Source organism: Aythya marila, assembly GCF_965140915.1.
Source record: "Aythya marila genome assembly, chromosome: 5".
Taxonomy (NCBI): Eukaryota; Metazoa; Chordata; class Aves; order Anseriformes; family Anatidae; genus Aythya; species Aythya marila.
In genome coordinates this window covers 20,838,286-20,853,137 of record NC_139046.1, presented here as the reverse complement: position 1 = coordinate 20,853,137, position 14,852 = coordinate 20,838,286, and the positions used below count along the sequence as shown (strand labels likewise).

The 14,852-nt window shown below is 50.4% G+C and overlaps 1 protein-coding gene across 1 annotated transcript; it reads right to left on the bottom strand.

Moving 5' to 3' along the window:
* Window positions 1-550: 550 nt before the first annotated feature.
* Window positions 551-1,778, bottom strand: PHLDA2 (pleckstrin homology like domain family A member 2). The gene is made up of 2 exons (XM_082760511.1): window positions 1,261-1,778; window positions 551-990 (listed from the first exon to the last, which is right to left on the bottom strand). The coding sequence occupies exon 1, from the start codon at window positions 1,698-1,700 to the stop codon at window positions 1,302-1,304; it is 399 nt and encodes a 132-aa protein (XP_082616637.1). The 5' UTR covers window positions 1,701-1,778; the 3' UTR covers window positions 551-990; window positions 1,261-1,301.
* Window positions 1,779-14,852: the final 13,074 nt, after the last annotated feature.

Genomic DNA, 14,852 nt, shown 5'->3' with positions numbered 1-14,852 from the left:
AGAGCAGCTGCTTGATCTATGGGCTCTGTAGGAAAAGACCATCTTACTCCTTCCCAGGTAATTTAACTTGACCTAGGCACCGCGTCACTGCAGGCAGATAAGAGGAGAGGAGTTTGGCTTGCTATGTTGTAAAGGTGAGCAATCCTGTGGAGCTCCAGCACTGCATTAGGCTGAAATCCAGGTCACTGCCCCAGCCCAGCAGGAAGCTATGGGACAGCAGGGGGAAGGCAAAGGGCATTAGGAGTATGCAGAAGCATTTTACAATTGCAGGGAGCTCTTGCGCCGTCTTTAGCTGCCATTACTCAATTCCCCGGGAAATGCTTCCGAAAGAGCCCTTACCGAGCACGTGGAAGGCTTTTGTATTTCCACTGCTGGCCAGTGCTGGCCCTCAACACTCTTTGCCTCCCTGTTCTCAGATACAGATGGGTTACCTCAAGTTCCTCCACCTCCCACTGCCCAGTCCAGGCCACCAAAATGGTGCTTGCCCAGTCCTTTCAAGCCGCTGCCCACACCACAGATACACGTCCACAAAAGTTACTGCACCACAGACTATAGTAATAAAAAGTGAACATTTCAAGTAATTTATTTGGAATGGACATATTAATGCAAAAGCAATATTAAGACGAATAACTGCCAAAAGACATTCATCAAAATAAATACAAATATAGATACTACAAATAATTTAAATTGTGTTTAACACCACCAGTCAGTGTTGAATCTTCCTTGCGTCTCATAAATAGAAGATAATCGTTTGCGAAGTCGTGCCACTCAACACACGTGGACGCCTGGCTAGAAGTCCTGTATGGAAGTCTTTGGTTTTTCTTTTTCAAAATGCATCTCAGGCAAAGCTTGGGGCTCTTTGCTCAGCAGCCTCGACAGGCTTGGAGAAAACCAAGCTGCTTCCAGCTATCTTCTTCGCTTTCCTTCATTGGTACCCTGTCCCATTTCAGTCCAAGACACTTGCTCTGGTATATCATCCAGCGGCATGCTCTAAGGGCAGCGAGAGAAAGCAGGTTAGTGAAACGCACTGGGTGGTGGAAATAGAAAAATAAGCGCTCCCAAATGGGAGGCAGCGTCCAGCCCTCATCGCATGCTTGGGGGTTTCCATAGGGAACTCTGCGTGGAAAGCACCGCCAAGTGCCATTTCTGCCCTGGCAGTCCCTCGCCGCCCGCACCCACCCGAAATACCCGGCCTGGGGGGACCCGGCGATGCGGGCAACCCCTTGGCAGCCAGACGGAGCGCAGGGGGCTCGGGCTCACCTGGGGCCGTGCCGGGCCGTGCCGGGTGGCGGGCGGGGGGCTCAGGGCGCCCGGGCCAGCCGCCGCTCCTGGGTGCCCGCCGCCTGCTCCATCTCCTGGCGGCTCTTGAAGTCCTGGATGGCCCGCTTGTTCTGGAAGTCGATGAGGGCCATGGTGATGGAGGCGTTCCAGCAGCTCTGGTCCGGGCACCGAAAGTCAATCTCTTTGCGGTCCTTGGTGACAATGGTGAAGTAGATGTACTTGCCCGTGCGCTCCACACAGTCCACCTTGAGGATGGAGCCGAAGCCCAGCTCCTTGCCCTTGGCCCGCTTGTGCCCGTCGGGGAAGAGGCTCAGGCTGTCCTTGGTGAGCACCACCAGCTTCTTCTTCCACAGCTGAAAAAGGCTGTCGCTGCGCTTCTCCAGCTCGCCCTCGCGGATCACCTCGGCTTGCATCTTCATCCTTTCCCCTTGCTTTTCTCCTTCTTCCCTCCCTCCCTTCCTCCGCGGCGGCTGCGGCTCCTCCAGCTGTGGCTCCGGCTGGGGCTGTGGCGACGATGAGCGAGCCGTGCCGCTCAGGACCGATTTATTGCAATGAATCAGCGCCGGCCGCCTTCCGGTGCCTCCCCCGGGGAGCCCGGCCCGCCGCCCCCTCACCGCTCCGCCTCCCGCCCGCCCCCCCCCCGGGCCGCGCTCCTCCGAAGCGGGGGGGCCCTGCGGAGACCCCACCACGCTTGGGTGCCCAGCCAGGCTCGGCCGACTCCCCAGCTCCTTGTTTTTTTGCGTCGTCCCCTGAAATCGCCGCCTTCGCCCCTTTTTTTCACCCCCCCACTATGCTAAACCCACTCCCCCCCCCCACTCGGGAAGGCTGCGCGGTTTGCCAGCCCTCAGCCCCACGGGGCAGGGAGTGAAGCTGGGGCTTTAGGAGGCGAGCAGCAGGCAGCTGAAGCTAGCCCACCGTCCCTAGCACCCCATGAGTTTTGCCACCCTCTTTACACCCCACGCTGCTTCGCCCAAGCCGGCATTGCAGCAAGCAGCAACCTGGGTGGCTCACTTCTGCCGGGTTCGTGGCTGCCTTCAGCAAGGGAAAGGGTCCATGGTGGCATTTTCCAGACAAATGCCATTCCGGCCTGTAAAGCAGCAAAGTTCCTGCACAAAAGACCCCTTAAAGAACAAGGGATCTCAGCTAGGTAGGAGCAGAGCTGGATCCTAAGTTGAAATTTTACTATTATTTTAAGTAGGGCTCCCCAGTGCACCAGGGAAGGGTCTTTGTGTGCAGGAAATGGGACACCACTTCAAAAAGAGACGAAACAGAAAAGGCAGCAAGCTGGGAGCATACAAGGAACATCTGGAGGAAAGCTCCCGGTTTGGAAAGCTGCAGGACGTGGCATGTTTGTGCACACCTTGCTTCAAAAGGTCCAGAAAATTGAAAAAAAAAATAAAAAAATAAATACATATAAAAAAATTTGCTTTTAAATGAAGCTCACATCTGTGGTGCAGGGTCAGCTGCCCGCTTTGGTGTTCGTCTTCCTGCTTAGGCTATCACCTAAGCGATCTTCTGTACTCATCCATCACATCAAAAAAATCAGAGCCTCAGCTGTCACAGCCTCCAGCTGGTTTGAGCACTGACCAACTCAGAACACTGCTGGGAAAAAAAAAAAATAAAAAATTGCTTACAGTGTAGAGAAAGGTTCTTGCAGCACTGGGACCCTGGCTTCCAACATATGGCCACTATAAGAACTCTCCCCTTTTTATTAGCATGGGCTTGCTAAGTGGATAACCACATAAAAGGAAAGCCCAGTGCATTAAAATACCTTAATTCTACATGTATGTCTTTGGCATGGTGACCATGCAAAAGCAGGTCTTAATGCTGTTTTGCCCTTACCGAGGCAGAGAGCAAAGCAAAGGTGACTCTAACTGACCCCAAACCAGGCAGCAAAATACAATCACGGAACATTTCCTATGGGAGCACGTGTCAGGGAAGAACTGAGAGCTTTGGAGACCTCAGAGCATCCTGGCCTGGGAAAAAACTCCCACAGCTTGCACTGAAGGAGCACAGCCCTAGCCCTACCATGTGCTGCAGTGGCTGATCTTTGTGTAGGAAAAAGCAAAAAGCCTATTGCTTTGCTTGGGAGAAAGAAAAGAAATGTGCATATTGACTCCTTTTAAAATAACACAGATTAATAAATTAAGTGAGGAACTCACAAGGAGTTTACAATGGAGGGCTCAATTCATCTTCAGCGCCTGGAGAGACAGTAAGAAATACAAGGCAAGCGTGATCTTCCCAAGTGTCATGGAGCGGCTTGTGCGCATATGGGTCTCCCTACTCTTAGAATAAAACTAAAATAAACATAAATAAATAAAAATAAACAAAAATAAATAAAAATAAATCAGTTGGCAGTGCTAAGCATTGGGGAGGTGGTGGGGATGCAGCAAGGCAGGCAGCATGGGCAGCTCCAGGGCAATGCATCGGCATTCACATGCCAGAGCCTATTTCCACATGCCCATCTCCCACTTTCAGTGTTCAGCAGAGATGCTGCTACCATCCTTTGCATCACCCTAAAGCAACTTCTGCTTTGGTAAGAACATTTTCAAAGCCAACATGGCACAGAGGTATGGTTTCAGCCCTCTCCCAAGTGACGGGAGGGTTGCTGGCTCTGCCATAGTGTGTGTTTCTTAATTCAGTGCATGCTCCAGACCAGGGATTTTGCTCATTGTTTCAGACTTTGGGGTTTCATATGCCCCCCCCACTGGCCTGTGTGCTCATTGGCCTGATGGCTCCCTCTGTGTTCAAGGGATGGGGCTCATGCTGAGGAAAAATGAAAAAAAAAAGGGAGAGGGGGGGCAAGGGGGAAGCTTAGTGATTTACCATCCCTGCAGCTCTCCCCACTCACCCTTTCCTGGGGTCTTGAGTGGGTTGTAGCAATGCACCCAGCTTGCCCAGGTCAGGATCTGCCCCCAAACACATCAGCTCTTACTCATGCTCTGCAGGGTATCAGCGTTTCCACTGGTGTCATGCTGTTATTCCCGTTGCCACTTAACTGTAATTCCAGAGATGTGCACATCCCTGGCCTGGTGAGGGACCACCAATTCAGCTGGCATTACATCTCAGCAACAGAAGGAAGTGGAGAATCGAGGCCATATGACTTTTTTTTTTAATTATAATGATTTCCTTTTATTTAAACATGACATCTGTAGGGGGAAAAGAGCCTGTTTACAGGCTTGAGGTTGTAATCCTGCCAGCTGAAGTCAATTAGTAATGGAGAAACATATGCTCTCGCATCATAAACTGCTGCCCTCCAAGTTTTATTATTTCTAGGAGCGTAGCTCTATCCACAGGCTTCTATAGATTAGTGAGTACTAGGTCCCCTGATAACTTGCATTAAAAAATAAAAAATAAGCTGCAAACTGGGGGTCTGGGTTACTACTGCAGAACAGTTGTGAGGAGCAGTATTTCTTCATGCTTTTCACATTTTTTTCCTTTGCTCATTTTTTCACATGCTCATATTCCTTAATATATATATATTAAATAATATATAAATATATATTTATATTATATGTTATATATAATTTATATAATATATATTATATATGTGTATAAAATATACATATATAATATACATATACATGTATGTATAATATATATATATATATATAATGAGAGCATTCCACAAGATACCCATGAAAGCCTTGCTTACAGTTTCTTATCATCCTCTCCCTTCACAAACCTCCTGGGACCACCAGCCCCCCCAACCCACCCTGGAGAAGTGCTGGGCACTGCTCCCTCTGTGGGGAGGACCCTGGAGGGGTCTCAGCAAGGCAGACAGAGGCCACCAAGGCAGCTTGTTTAATGACTGCAGCAAACGAAACACAGCAGGGCTGGAGCTTTTCAGCTGGTTTGGGGGCTAATTTAAACAAGGGCGGCAGAGGAAGCATCTTTGCTCAATCTGTGAGGAGACTTTTTCATGCTGTACGCAAGCCATGTATTAATCAGCAATATCACGTAGCCCCCGTTGCTCAATTTACTAATATTTATCTGACTAAGACTCTTTTTTCCTAAGCAGCTTGAAAATGTTTCGTCCAACTGACTCAGTGTGTTACCACTGTGTGTTGTAAACTGCCATGAAACAATCATGAAGGGCTGGGGGAAAAAAAAAAAAAAAAAAAAAAAAAAAAAAAAAAAAAAAGCAGTCATTTACAGTAATCTGGTCCTTCACTGGGCTCCCAGGGATGCAGCCAAATAAGGGTGCTCCAAGTCCAACTTGGGCACTGCAGGTCAGGGTAGTGGTTAGAAATGTGTGTGTTTGTGTTTATTTCTCCCCAGCAGTCATCTTCCTGGACGTGACCCTATGTGGAGCACGTTCTCAGCTCCTGGACATCACGTAGGTGTTTAGTCTGGTTACAAAGGGGAAAAAAAGTCCCCCAAAGACGTTATCCGGTCTCTTGAGTGTTGGCCATGTTGCTTGGGTCCCACCACCTAAGACACAGATCTTTGAGTCTCGTCTCAAGCCCATGTGGGACCTGGATTAGGCCTGGTCTCCAGATCACAACTACCTTGAGATGTTAACCTGCATTTTGGGGGAGGACCCAGCCCCATGGCCTGGCTGCTGGGGACGGGTTGTGACTCAGTACTTCCCAGTAAATGAGGATTTTGGCTGAGGGCGTGGGAACACCAGTGGCTTTCCAAGTGCTGCCCTGAAATACACGGTATTTACTGGCCCCTTGGAGTGCCACAGATATTTGCTCATGTCTAATGAGCTCAGGAGATGGTTTAGGCTACGGCTCATGATTTTAAAATGATGTGATGTTCCCAAGCCCTATCCTGGCAATATAAATATTTGGAAGATCTTTATTTTGCAGCAACAGTGATAAATGACTGAGACCTCGGCCCTGATTGATGCTGACATGCTCATTTCATACTAAGTCTACAGCACGCACTTACAAATCATGGCATTCAGGCTGAAATGGCCACTTGTGCTTGCAGATAGTCTTTTATTACCCTGAGCTACAGCACTAGCATTTACTGGAGATTACGAAGAGCTGGGCCTCGTAGTAGTAAGAACGGAAATTGAAGGTCACTGCTACCAGCAAGCTGCCCTTTCTACTTTCAGTGATAAGGAAACTGCCTTTGAACCATCTCTTCCCTTTTTTATCTACCTGGAGAAATGCTTCTCATAGGAAATCCACCTGGAAAGAGCTTCAGCTCTGATATTTTCTCTGGCATTTCTCACTCTGCCTCTTGTCACACACAGCGCTATGTCCCAGCCTTTTTGCTGGGTGATGCTGGTGCTCCTGCTGCAGGCTCTGTCCGCAGGCTCCAGCTGTGTGCATCAGCCCTCCTGAGGCTGTCACCTGGCCATGGTTTGGGAGGAGAGGTGCTGGGGCTGACAGAGCAGCACATAGGTGCATCCACAGATGCTTGTGCAAGTGGGGAGGAGAAGGACATCCCCCCAGATTCACTGTCTAATGAATCATTGTATTGAATATCAGGAGTTTATTCTCCAGTGTGGAGACAATTGCAAAAATGCCAAACCCTTTGGCCAAGCAAAGCCACTTGGAAATGACCTTGAGTGTGTCCCACTTCCCAATGGTGTCCCTGTTGTGTCACCAACAGCCCCCCTTCCACCATGCAGAGGTTATACAGACGTGACAAACAGCATCGCAGCCCAGAAAACCCCATAATGGAGACAAGGACAGAGTGAGACGTGCTCCTGGAGGCACTTCCAGCAGGTCCAGTGCTGACGAATGTGTAGGATTGGGATGTCACCACCCCACGTCACATCCGAGCCTGGCATGTGCTCCAGGTCCCCCCCCCGGCTGTCCTGCCTGCCAATGAACGAGCTCTCTGCTTGGCGCATCCTCCCAGACGTGCTTTTTGCTTTTCTCCATTTTTATTTTGTTTTGTTTTGTTTTTGGACCAACAGTGAGTAAACTTTAAGGGTAAACATTGAAACGCATCACAAGCTCACCAAACCAAAACATCGGCAAGCTCGGGGTGGGGGGATGATGATGAGGTCACTTTACTGTCAAGATTTAGGCCACTTCCCGTCTCCAGCCAGGCTGGGGAGTGATCACAAACAAAACCCTCAAGCACATCATTCCCAGCAGAGGCTAGGGGAGTGGGGGATGGAAGAGCTAACGTGACCTTCACCTGCTACCTCTTCCCTTCTGCTCCTCGCAAACCCAGGCCCATGACCAGAGCTTCACCAGCATGGCCTGTGGTGGCTGAGGAGAGGACGCTGTGGTGAACCTCGTGTGGTGAAGTCTAGTCCCTCTTATATATATATTTACATTTATATATATATATATATATATATGTACTTTATATGTGTTTTCTATGTATCAGCTTCAGGAGCTTCAAGGAAAACCAAAAACCATGGGAGAAAAAGGAGAAGGGGCATCAGCAATGTGCATTTCTCCAGTTTTGTTTGTTTTTCCCAAAGCTCACCTGCTGCTGATTTATGTCCCTGTTCCAGACACCAGTGGGGTGGGAATGGGGTGGGTTCAACAGCCCCGAGCAGCAGCAGTTGGTGTGCATAAGCCCCAGGTGCCACCCAGTTTGCACCCATCGTTTGCGTTCGGCATCATAAGAGGGGGAGAACGGCAGCCCACCCATCACTCCAGTTAACCGTTCCTAATGAGGCCACCTCATAAAACTGGACTTGCTTTTCCTTCCCATTGGTTACTCAGATCCTCTCATGTTTGAATGCCCAACCCCACCTTGGCAAATATTTGAAGGAGGTGTCACAGCCCTGAGTCCTGGGGACGTCCTGATGCAACTCATAGTGGGCTCAGGGCTGGGACTGGAGAAAGTAAGCGATGAGCTTTGGGATGACGTTGTGCTCCTCCTCGCAGTCCCCATGCCACCCAGCTGAGTCATGAGGTGGGAAAGGGAAAATGTAACTCATAAAATGTTGGGAAATGGTGGTTTTGTTTTTTTCTCTCATCTTTGGTGGTAAAGAGAAGCGAGCTGGCAGAAACATCTGTGTGTTTTGTGCTGACTTTTGGAGCCAAGCACAAGCCCAGTGACCTGGGTGGCATGGGGCAGGGAGCCTTGGCTGGGCTTTGCTTGCCGGGGATGAACTGAAAATAAGCAGCCAGGGAAGGCAGCACCTGTGCTGGTGGCAGAGTCTGGCCCTGGCCCTCTGCCACCTCTCAATCTGGTCAAAGTTCCTGTGGGGTAGGGACTGCAGCCCTGGTGGGATGGGCAGGGAGGGGATCCATCACCTGGCCCAGAAGTAAGGGAGCTTTAAACACAGAAACTGTAATATCCTAGAAATCCCTCTGTGCTGCACAGTCCAACACACTGGGCCAAATGTTGTAAAAGTTTAGCTATTAACCCCAAATTAGCAGCTTCATTTAGAAGAGATTTCCTTTAGGGCAGCGCACATAGAGTAGAACTGAGCTGGCATTACTGCCTGCAGTGGGTTCAGTCCCAGCTTTTCAGGAGATGCTGTAACCAGAGGGGTTTCTACGGCAAGGAAAAAATGCTGCTAATACCACATTTATAATAATCAATAATTAATAGAATTATCATGCTTATTAATTATGTTATTAATATACCACTCTTAAATTATTGTTGTTATTATTATTGAATGTTGCAACTATTGAGAATTTATTCAGGTCAGAGAGCGAGGCCGAACACTCCGGTCCCACTGGCTGGCCAGCCTTCGGAGCAGGGGAAAAAAAACCTCCGGATGGAGCAAAAGAAGTTAAGGCTCTTGGCAGGCAGCAGGGATGACTCAGGCATTCCTTCAGCCTTAGTGGGGCAAGAGTCAAAGTCACAGAACTGGACGGATTTCCCATAATTGGACAACCTTCGCCAGAAATGAACACTCAGGCTTGCATCAGCAGCGGCGAAGGCTACGGCAGGGGTGCGGGTGGGACACGGGGCTAAAAAGTGACTTTCAGTGCGAGTACCAGCATGGGCAGGAAAAGGTGGTTTGGGCAGGGACTGAGCCTGGGCACACTTCCGTGACCATGTGTGCTGGCTTATCCTGCTTTGAGATGGCCAAAAAGGAGTAAATGGACAGCGAGAGCAAACCACCCCTGTGTCAGACATAGTGCAAAATGAGGTTGGAGGTTCTGACATTAAACCCAGACAGCCCAGGGCAGGATGTTTCATGGCCAAGGCCTCACAGGACACTGAAGAGCGAAGCTACATGAAAGTAGGAGGAGAAAGGTCTCGCTTCAGTGCGCCCATCTCCTTCCATCTTCTCCCCCACAATTGGTGGATGGGAGGGCCCATTGGTTGCCCTGCCGCTTCCAGGATAACTCATTCCCTAATTCCAGCCTTCCCTCCTGGCCGGGCGTTGTCTGCCACCTGTGACAATGTCCAAAGGCACTCTGTGGAGCTTCACCACCCAAGGTTTGTCTAAGCAGCCTATCAATCAGCGCCATTCAGCTCATGGCACCACCAGCAATCATCATCAAGGCCTGTGCTTGGTCAGGGATGAGGGAGAGCAGCAGTCACCCTGTGGTCACACCACCCTAGGACCTGGGCTTTTCGGGTCCGGCCGCCACGTGAGCACATTTCTTTGCAGTGTGACAAGCCCACGGCCCGGCCTCGCCTTCTTGCACAGCCCAAAGCTGATAAGGGAGGGAACGTGCCCCTTATCTGTGGTGACTCAGGGCCGCACTTCCCCTCCGCTTGCACTTCAAAGGCCGGCTGCCTCCTGGATGGGAAAGCTGCTAAGTGTTGACCGAGGCCAGGAGGAGCTCAGCCACACCTGCTCTCAGAAATCCCCTTTTCTCAGGAACCACAGCCTCCGCTCAGCCTTTTATCGCCCACCACCACTCAGAGCCTTTCTCCCCTGTGGGACATTTTGCCTCAGCCCTGCTTATAACTGAGTGGTGATTACTTTGGTAAAATTATTCTGGAAAAATGAATCCTCTCATATTGATACTCGCCACGGTCCCATGGGGCACTGTGTTGCCATGGAGGAGAAACAGCCTCCCACAGGCAGTGTGCGCCCCGTGAGTCACTGCGGCCACACCATGATAGGAGGAGGGGTGTTGAAGCCAAAGAAAAATGCCCCTGATCTAGCAACATCTTCATCCACAACATTATTTCCAGGGTAGAGACTGCTCCCAGGACATGTCCTCTTCCAGAAGCCATTTATTTTTATATACATGCACAGGGGGTAGCACCATGGTAGCCCAGGACTGGGTCACCAGCATGGTGGCCACATGTGCTGAGAACATCAGGCACCCCATGGTGACAGAGGTCCCATTTCTCTGGGCGATGCCCAGCAGATTGATGGGCTGTGGGGCACAGGAAAAACCTGTGATCCAGCCATAGCTGTAGAAGATGCTGGAGAAGACCTCAGGTTGTGCACAACAGGCTGCAGTCGACAAATGCTGTGGGCACTGAGGGGGGAGGAAGCTTTTCTGGGGAGCTGGTGGCAGGCAGAGAGGAAAGCAGGGGAGGTTTTATCCGCCCCAGCCTTCCGAGGGTGGAGGCTGCTGGCTTGGCGCTGGCTGCTGGAGCCAGCCCAGCTCTCACATGTTGCTTCCATTCAGGCTTTCTTTGAAAAAAAAAAAAAAAAAAAAAAAAAAAAAAAAAAAAAGCAGGTTTCACTTCTCCTCGGTCAGAGGAAAGCAGCTCACTCGCCCATCTGGCACGCGGCTGGGGCGGCCGATCAGCAGAACTGGCGTGACTCAGCCCTCCCACGCACAGCCTGCGATACGGCCCCGGATATATTTGCCGAGCAGGTGAATCAATCATTGCACAGAAAGACCTTGGACCTTGCTTCCTTTCCTTCCTTTTTTTTCTTTTTTTTTTTTTTACACGTGACCGTCCCTGGCTCCCTCTTTGGGGCTGGTGCGAGCCACCCCGGCGAGCCGCCTCCTCTCCGCTCTGTGCCTGCGCTGTTGGCACTGGGGAGATGGCTCCCACCTTTATGTCAGTGCCAGTTGGTGCCCAGGGGCCCCAATGAGCTCAGCACCCTGCAGCATGTGGGCGCACATCCCTGGGAGCTGCCAGCCCGGGAATAAAATAAAATAATTTAAATAATATATATAAATAATAAATTAAAAAATAAAATAAATACATATATTTTGTAGCTCCTAAAGGTGGGCCTGCTATGCTCTCAGGCCCTCACCTCCCCACCAGGAGCCCCCCCATGTTTCATCCAGGAGATGTTTCTGGGTTGTACTGTGTGTGTGGAGGGCTTGCTTTGCCTTCAGAGGGTTTTTCAGTTCTGATTGCTTTTTTTTTTTCCCAAAGCTCTTCTCCGCCCCTTTGATGTGCTGCCTCCAACAACACAAAAGCCATTTGCAGTTTGCCTGGGGGTGCCGGGGCTGGTTTTAAGGCCCCAGTAGCACGGCCGGGTGACAGACAGTTCCTATCTGCTCCCGCCGGCCCTCCCAAGCCCCCCAGATGCTCACGCCTAAGGGCTGGGTTTGACCCCCCCCAGATGTCCCACCCAACACCCTGGCATTGCCATGGGGCCACACTCACAGGGGGCCAGTCCCCCTTCTCCCCGCCCGACCGCCCCCTTTAATTAAAAATTGAAATCGCGTAATTGCCTCTTCATTAAAGCCAATTAAAGCCCGGCTGACGAGGGAGGTAGGCGGCACATTTTGCAACTCGCCGCGGAGATGAGACAGCGTGCAGCGCAATTACGGCGTCTGTTTGCTTTGCCTCCATCCGACAGCCTCATCAGGGCTCGCTTTGAAAGCAGGCTTTGGGTTGGGAAGGTGCTGGCAAACCCCCGCACACTGGTCGGGCCAGCTGGTGGGAAAAGGAGGCCGGGCCTTCTCCTCCTCTTCCTCCTCCCCATCCTCCTCCTCCTGCCCCAGCAGCTCCTTGTGCTGCAGGAGGAGGAGGGATGCAGGTGGATGGAGAGCAAGGCTTTGGGGCAGCATTGTCAACATCGCCCGCAGTGGGCTACTGCCATCCCCACATCCTTCCTCATCCTCAAGCAGTGAGCACCACTTCTAATTAACACTTGGCCTCACTAATAGGGAGGTGGGAGCAGGGAGTGCTGCCCCCCGCCAACACCTGGGGGGTGCTGCCTGCAGCTCTGCCTTTTGCTCTCCATCCCTAGGCTCTAAAGCTACTGCCGGCTCCTGGGGGAGGCCAGGAGAGCCCAGGCAGGCTCAGTACCCACACTGCTCGATCATGGGAACTGTGCTCACCCCGTGCTGGTGACCCCTGTGGAGGAGCCTTCTCCAGGCCTCACAAGAGGAGGCAGCGCATTGCCCACAGCACGGCCTGGGGCGGCGGGAGGGAGGGCTCCATCACCTGTTTTCCTCAGGCAGGAGCTCCCGATAACAGCCCGGCCGCCTCCACAACCACAAGACTTTCCAGCCTGGTGAGCTCTACCAAGCCAGCAGCTGCAGACAAATGCATCTGAAACCCTGTGCTGCTGCTGCCAGAGAGCCCAGCTCCAAGATTTCCCCTCGTAATGCCAGCTGAAAAAAGCCTGGGCAAGCAACCCTTGCTAGCACTTTGTTGCACACACTGCGCTTGCCTGTATTTTGACCTGAACGGTGCTTATTAACCTTTTTTTTTTTTTTTTTTTTTTTGGTTATAATAATAGTCCAGAGTCCTTTGTAAGCAATCTTTCTTCAAAGATCTCTTTTTTTGATCTTTTCATAGGCTAAGCAACAATTCATCCTATATAAATCTGGGATTGAAAGGACATAATTTGTTGTTCCCTGCTTTTTTTGAAGCGGTAAGAGATGAAACAACTCAGGGGAATGTCAGCACTGGTTATATCTTAATTGGTTTTTCTCTGCATCAAAATGCCTTGAACTATCCACTCGTGTGCAGCAGCACTACATGACCTTTACAGCGAGTGCTCTGACTCTTCAAACAAGTTATAGCCCATCTCCCACCTTAGGTGTTTTCATTGTTAGTGGCTCTGACACTAATTTTGTACCCAGCCCTCTTCTTTCTGTCCAGGCAAATCAAAGACTTCCAAACGTGCCTTAAGCCAGGAGTGTAGAAAGGAAGAAGGAAGACTGCATAATTGGGTGAAATTAAAAAGAAAAAAAGGGAGTGAGGGGAGAACATTTCACAGCCTTTCCCTCAACCTACGCACCGGTTTTCCCCGGTGAAGAGGCTGCACGTGGCCATCTGATGTTTCTGCTTCCCAACCCCAGAAACACTGTTCCTGCCCGCAAGTGTGAACTTCCCCCTGTTGGCCAAACAGACATTAATGCTAAAACACAGCAGAAAGTCCTTCCTTTCCCCTAAAAGATGGGAGAGCATGGACTCAGCAACTGCAGGGGTGCATTTGTTTTGTAAAGCCATCAGGTTATCAGCTCGCAAGGAATAGAAAGACCAATGGCCCTTCTTTTCATCAGCAGCATCATGTTATGCTGTTCAGTTCCTGCCCCAAGCAGGGGCAAGTTATTATCACACATATCTATATATGTCTATATGTAGAGAGATTTTCCTTTGGGCCATATTGCGTAATGAGCAAATTCCTTTCCAACCTGCTTCCCTTCAGCCCTCTCCTTAAGCTGGGCCGGGTCCGGTATCGGTGATGCTAACTTGCAAGAGCTGGGGGCAGGAAGAGAGGAAGGGCTGAGCCAGTGAGAGGGCACATTATTGCTGCAGACAGTTTATTTTGGAAAGGAAAATTTGCTAATAGGGTTTTGTTAGTTGTTGTTGGTTTCGTTTTTTTTTTTTTTTTTTTTTTTTTTTTTTTTTTTTTCAGCCCAGGACTGTTAGCAGGAAGGTTGGTATGAGCTCTGGCAACCAGAGCACACTCTCGCTGGGTTGTATTCACCTGGTTTGGCATCCCCACAAGGCGTCCGGATTCCCACGGTAAAAACCGGAGGGTAATGAAGCTTGTGCAAGAGGCGAGTGCTGCTGGGTGGAGCACGCGCTTGCTTGTGTAATGGCGAGATGAACGAGCAGAGAGGAGAGCCGGTCTGGAAACAAAGCTGGCACTGGGCGAACAGCTCAGCCTTCATTCACAGAATGCTTCATTAACAGCACAGAGTGACTTCGCTAGTTATTTTCCCTTCCTTTGAATGCTTGTCAAACCTGAGTGACTTACAGCGCTTATTGTCCCTGGCCTACGAGAGGCTGGAGGTATTTAGGACAGCAGTGTGAACGCATGGAAAAAGTCCTGCCTGCTGTTAGCGGTATGGCCATGACCTGCCTGGGGAAGGCGGCTCTCCTGCACACAGGTCACGGTATGGTGACAGCTGGGCACAAAATCACCTCCCCCCAGTAAGAGGCAGACAGTGAAGAAGCATGAACGCAGCACTTTTATTTATTATTAATTTAGTTATTTATTACATATTACAGAAAGCTTGCTGAGAAATGCTTTGCAAGAGGCGATCTCCATGGTCTCCAAAAGCTGACTGCAGCCTCTTGGTGGCCACTAGGACCCACAGAACCGGGTGAAGTTCAGTGACTCCAAGACTTTGGAGAACATCACATGGGAGAAGCCAACCTCTCCTCTAGCCTGCCTAAACCACGGCTTGTGCCTATGGGCTCAGCTAGAAAGGCTGCTTGTTTTCTAGCTGAGCTGTAATTATTTCCAAAAGGGATCAGGCTAAGATGCTTCAGAAAAAAGTGCAAATCTCAAGCACGAGTTCATAAGGTTATGTGCTTACTCAGTGTGACTTTAGGCAGCCAGAGCATGTCTT

What these genes read in the sequence shown, in the direction of transcription:
- PHLDA2 (XM_082760511.1), bottom strand. Translation starts at nt 1,700, where the DNA reads ATGAAGATGCAAGCCGAGGTGATCCGCGAGGGCGAGCTGGAGAAGCGC.